This window comes from Salmo salar, chromosome 28 (assembly GCF_965601325.2).
Source record: "Salmo salar chromosome 28, fSalSal1, whole genome shotgun sequence".
NCBI classification, from domain to species: domain Eukaryota; kingdom Metazoa; phylum Chordata; class Actinopteri; order Salmoniformes; family Salmonidae; genus Salmo; species Salmo salar.
The window spans coordinates 36,014,876-36,017,947 of NC_138318.1; the positions used below are offsets into that span (position 1 = coordinate 36,014,876).

General features: G+C 45.7%; 1 protein-coding gene across 1 annotated transcript; it reads right to left on the bottom strand.

The window, feature by feature from the left end:
* Positions 1 to 340: 340 nt before the first annotated feature.
* Positions 341 to 2,802, bottom strand: LOC106589875 (zinc finger protein 503). The gene is made up of 2 exons (XM_014180283.3): positions 2,286 to 2,802; positions 341 to 1,941 (listed from the first exon to the last, which is right to left on the bottom strand). Exons 1-2 carry the CDS (start codon positions 2,538 to 2,540, stop codon positions 511 to 513), a joined length of 1,686 nt encoding a protein of 561 aa, XP_014035758.1. The 5' UTR covers positions 2,541 to 2,802; the 3' UTR covers positions 341 to 510.
* Positions 2,803 to 3,072: the final 270 nt, after the last annotated feature.

The following is a 3,072-nucleotide window of genomic DNA, read 5'->3' on the forward strand; positions in this document are numbered from 1 at the left end:
ATGAGATAGCCCAATTTACCAGAAAAATGATCTAAACATGTCATTCTAAGGCATAGCCTAACGTGGAAAAGTGATTTGCAATGTGCGGTATAGGCCCAACAGACACAGAAATAGGCGACCACTTTTCCGATGAAAAACACAATAATAAAAATAAAAAGTATAGGCTGCAGACTTTTGTATGTAGGAAACATAAAAGTCAAAAAATTTGCATTTCAAAAAACAACATATACACACTGACTTGTAATGTCAATGTAACATCAAAACGGCGTCATCAAATAAAGCCTACATCTTAATTGTAAAAAAAAAAAACTAAAAGAATGCACCTTGAGCTTCTTACCAATTATATTATAATGACTTTATTTTTGTCACGCTTGGAGCTATCGCAAATAAATACATTGAGCCCACGGATCCCGTCCTGCATGAAATACACCCAATATAATGTCATTTAGGCCTAGAATCTCCTTTATAAATGTATAGTTCTTGTCCGTATGTCCGACCGTCCTGCATTTTCTACTGGTATCCTAATGCGGATGCCGTGGTGAGTCTCTGTCCATACAAGGCATAGGGAGAGTAATATGAACCTGTTGCAGCGGGCATCTGAATCGAAGCGCCGGGTGGCAGGGGGCTCTTTGAATAGGGGTGATAACGCGTACTCAGTCCCAGAGGGTGATGCGGGCTCCTGAGGGTGAGCGTTCCAGGGCTACCCGGCGCCCCGTTCGGGGGCATGTGCATATGGCAAGCCATGGCGGCCGCGGCAGCGTTGGCTAGCGAAGATGAACCCGGGTACCCTGATATTAACTTCTCCGTCCCCACAAAAGCAGTGTGAGTCCTTAGGTGATTGAGAAGCTCTTCTGAGGAAGAAAAACGCTTGTCACAAGGTCCGTTAGCCGACACCCAATTACAGACGTGTGGCAGAGGATCATTTGGGAGCATGAAGCCATAGGGGTATAACGGGTGTCCAGCAAAAGATGGCGGCGAGGAATGCACGCTATGCAAAGGGTGAGTTGGGTACATGAGAGGGTATCCTGACTTCAAAGCCGAGGATTCATGGCACTGCGAGGCACCGGAGGCACCGGATAAGTGGCTCGGGCAGTGGTAACTCAGGCAGTACGGGTCTCTGCACAGGCTAGCAGACATTAGAGACGGAGGAGAAGACCTGGACAAGGGGCTCCCAGCCTTACTGCATTGAAGTTGGCTGGCAGCGGCAAACTGAGCGCTTAGTAGTTGACTGCTAGATTTCGTCGGGTCTAAAGTCATTCCATGAGGGATAAAGTGTTGGGGATAGCCTGCATACGCACCTGCTAAACTTCCAGGGTAGGTCATGCCGGAATGCGGTAGGGGAAAAACACTGTGACCAGGTTTGTAGGGAGAGACGGGCGCTACGAGTCCTCCTGAACCCAGAACAGATGATGACGAGGAGACAGATGTGAGTGAGTCTGATGTGATAGCCTTTGAACCAGAAGTGTTCTCCTGGCGTTGGTTAACCTCACCATTAACCCCACATATCCGGCTGTGACTGCTGCTGCCCTCCGTTGTACTGTTTTTATTGCTATCAAATTCCTTCTTCTTTTCTTCGGTGTCTCCCTGCTTACCATCTGACGGCAGCGGAGACACGGAGCGGCAGGAGCTGGGGCTGCCTGTCCTGGGGGTGAACGGCTGGCAGGTGGCGCTAGGCACTCGGAAACTAGCTTTATCTCCACTCAGACTGCCGCTGCCGAATGAGGAGTCCTTGTTCTTCTCCGATGATTTGGAGTAGGGTTTGAAGCTAGATTTGTCTTCATTTCCAATGTCACTCATTTTTAGTGGTCCAGGTTTGGTCTCTTTGTCACTAGATCCATTTGAGGTTACGGATGAGATTTTGGAAGAGGACGAAGAGTCTGGTTTACCGATTTGAGAGCAGGTCTGTGCTAGGAGAGCCAACGGACTTTTCTTGGCATCCAGCTGCGAAATAAGAGAAAATAATACTTATTATTCACGTTTTTACTGTATTGTTTTTTTATGGGGTGTTTAACCAGTATGTTCCTGTTATATATGCAGTACTTTATGGGCCGCTGGAGAACACCGTTAAATTACGCACAAGTGAATGTATCAACACCTTATACATTCATCTCCAGTTCATTTTACAATTACAATATGATAATAAACTGATATAGTTACAAGAAAAATGGCTTAATACTACCGATATGAAAAAAATATGAAGATTCATTTGTAACTGCCCAAAATCACACTTTTGCTATCTTTATTTTATCACGTCCCCCGTAGCCCGTAGCCTTTGTGGTGCTTACCTCGATGGGACTGATAGGGGTTGATGGCAAAGGTTGAAGGTACTCCGGGTGCAAAATATGACCTCCCCGTGCGGTAAGCATTTTCAAAATCTTTATGGGTATACGATTAGCCTGCCTTAAAGGGTCTGAGGGAGAGACGAGATGAAGAAATGGCTTGTTGATTATCGCTGCGTCCTTCTCCCCTGAAGAACTGCTCTCCCAAACCGGATTCACGACACTATTTCTCAGTACAGACAATGCAGGCGATGTGATCATGACCTAATTCTCATTGAAATGGGAGAAAAAATACATTTGATGTTCACGAAGAAAACAAAAAACCCGCATCAAAGTAACATGTTGTTATATAGCACCGTAGTTCGATATTAAAAACAGTAAATAGATAAACTTCGTCTAATCCTTATTGGAGGAGGAGAAGATCAGAACATATCCCGTTCATATCGCGGCAGGAGTGTGCGGCTGCATCCTTTCTCAGTGTCGCTGTGTGCGAGTGTGTCAGTGGCAGCAGCACGTCTTGTGCGTTTGCTCTCTACGTTGGATGCAGTAGAAAAACTCTTCTCCCTTCAGCAGCATCTGAATTTGTCTCGAGATTAAAGCCTTTGCCGCCTTCCAATCAAATGAGCCCCTGAGGTGATTGGAGGGTCAAGGGAATGTGACGTCGCCTCATCAAACGGGCGTATTATTTATCCTGGGGATATCCTGGGAATTACTTAAACCATGTCCATTGACATAAATAGTCTATTCGTTTTATGGGAAGTGTTGTTGTTGTAAACATGTTATGCATGTAGAA

Excerpts from the sequence above, each read along its gene's own strand:
- LOC106589875 (XM_014180283.3), bottom strand. The coding sequence starts at position 2,540 with ATGATCACATCGCCTGCATTGTCTGTACTGAGAAATAGTGTCGTGAAT. Across the intron at positions 1,942-2,285 it reads CCCCTATCAGTCCCATCGAG|CTGGATGCCAAGAAAAGTCC; the intron begins GTAAGCACCACA and ends CTTATTTCGCAG.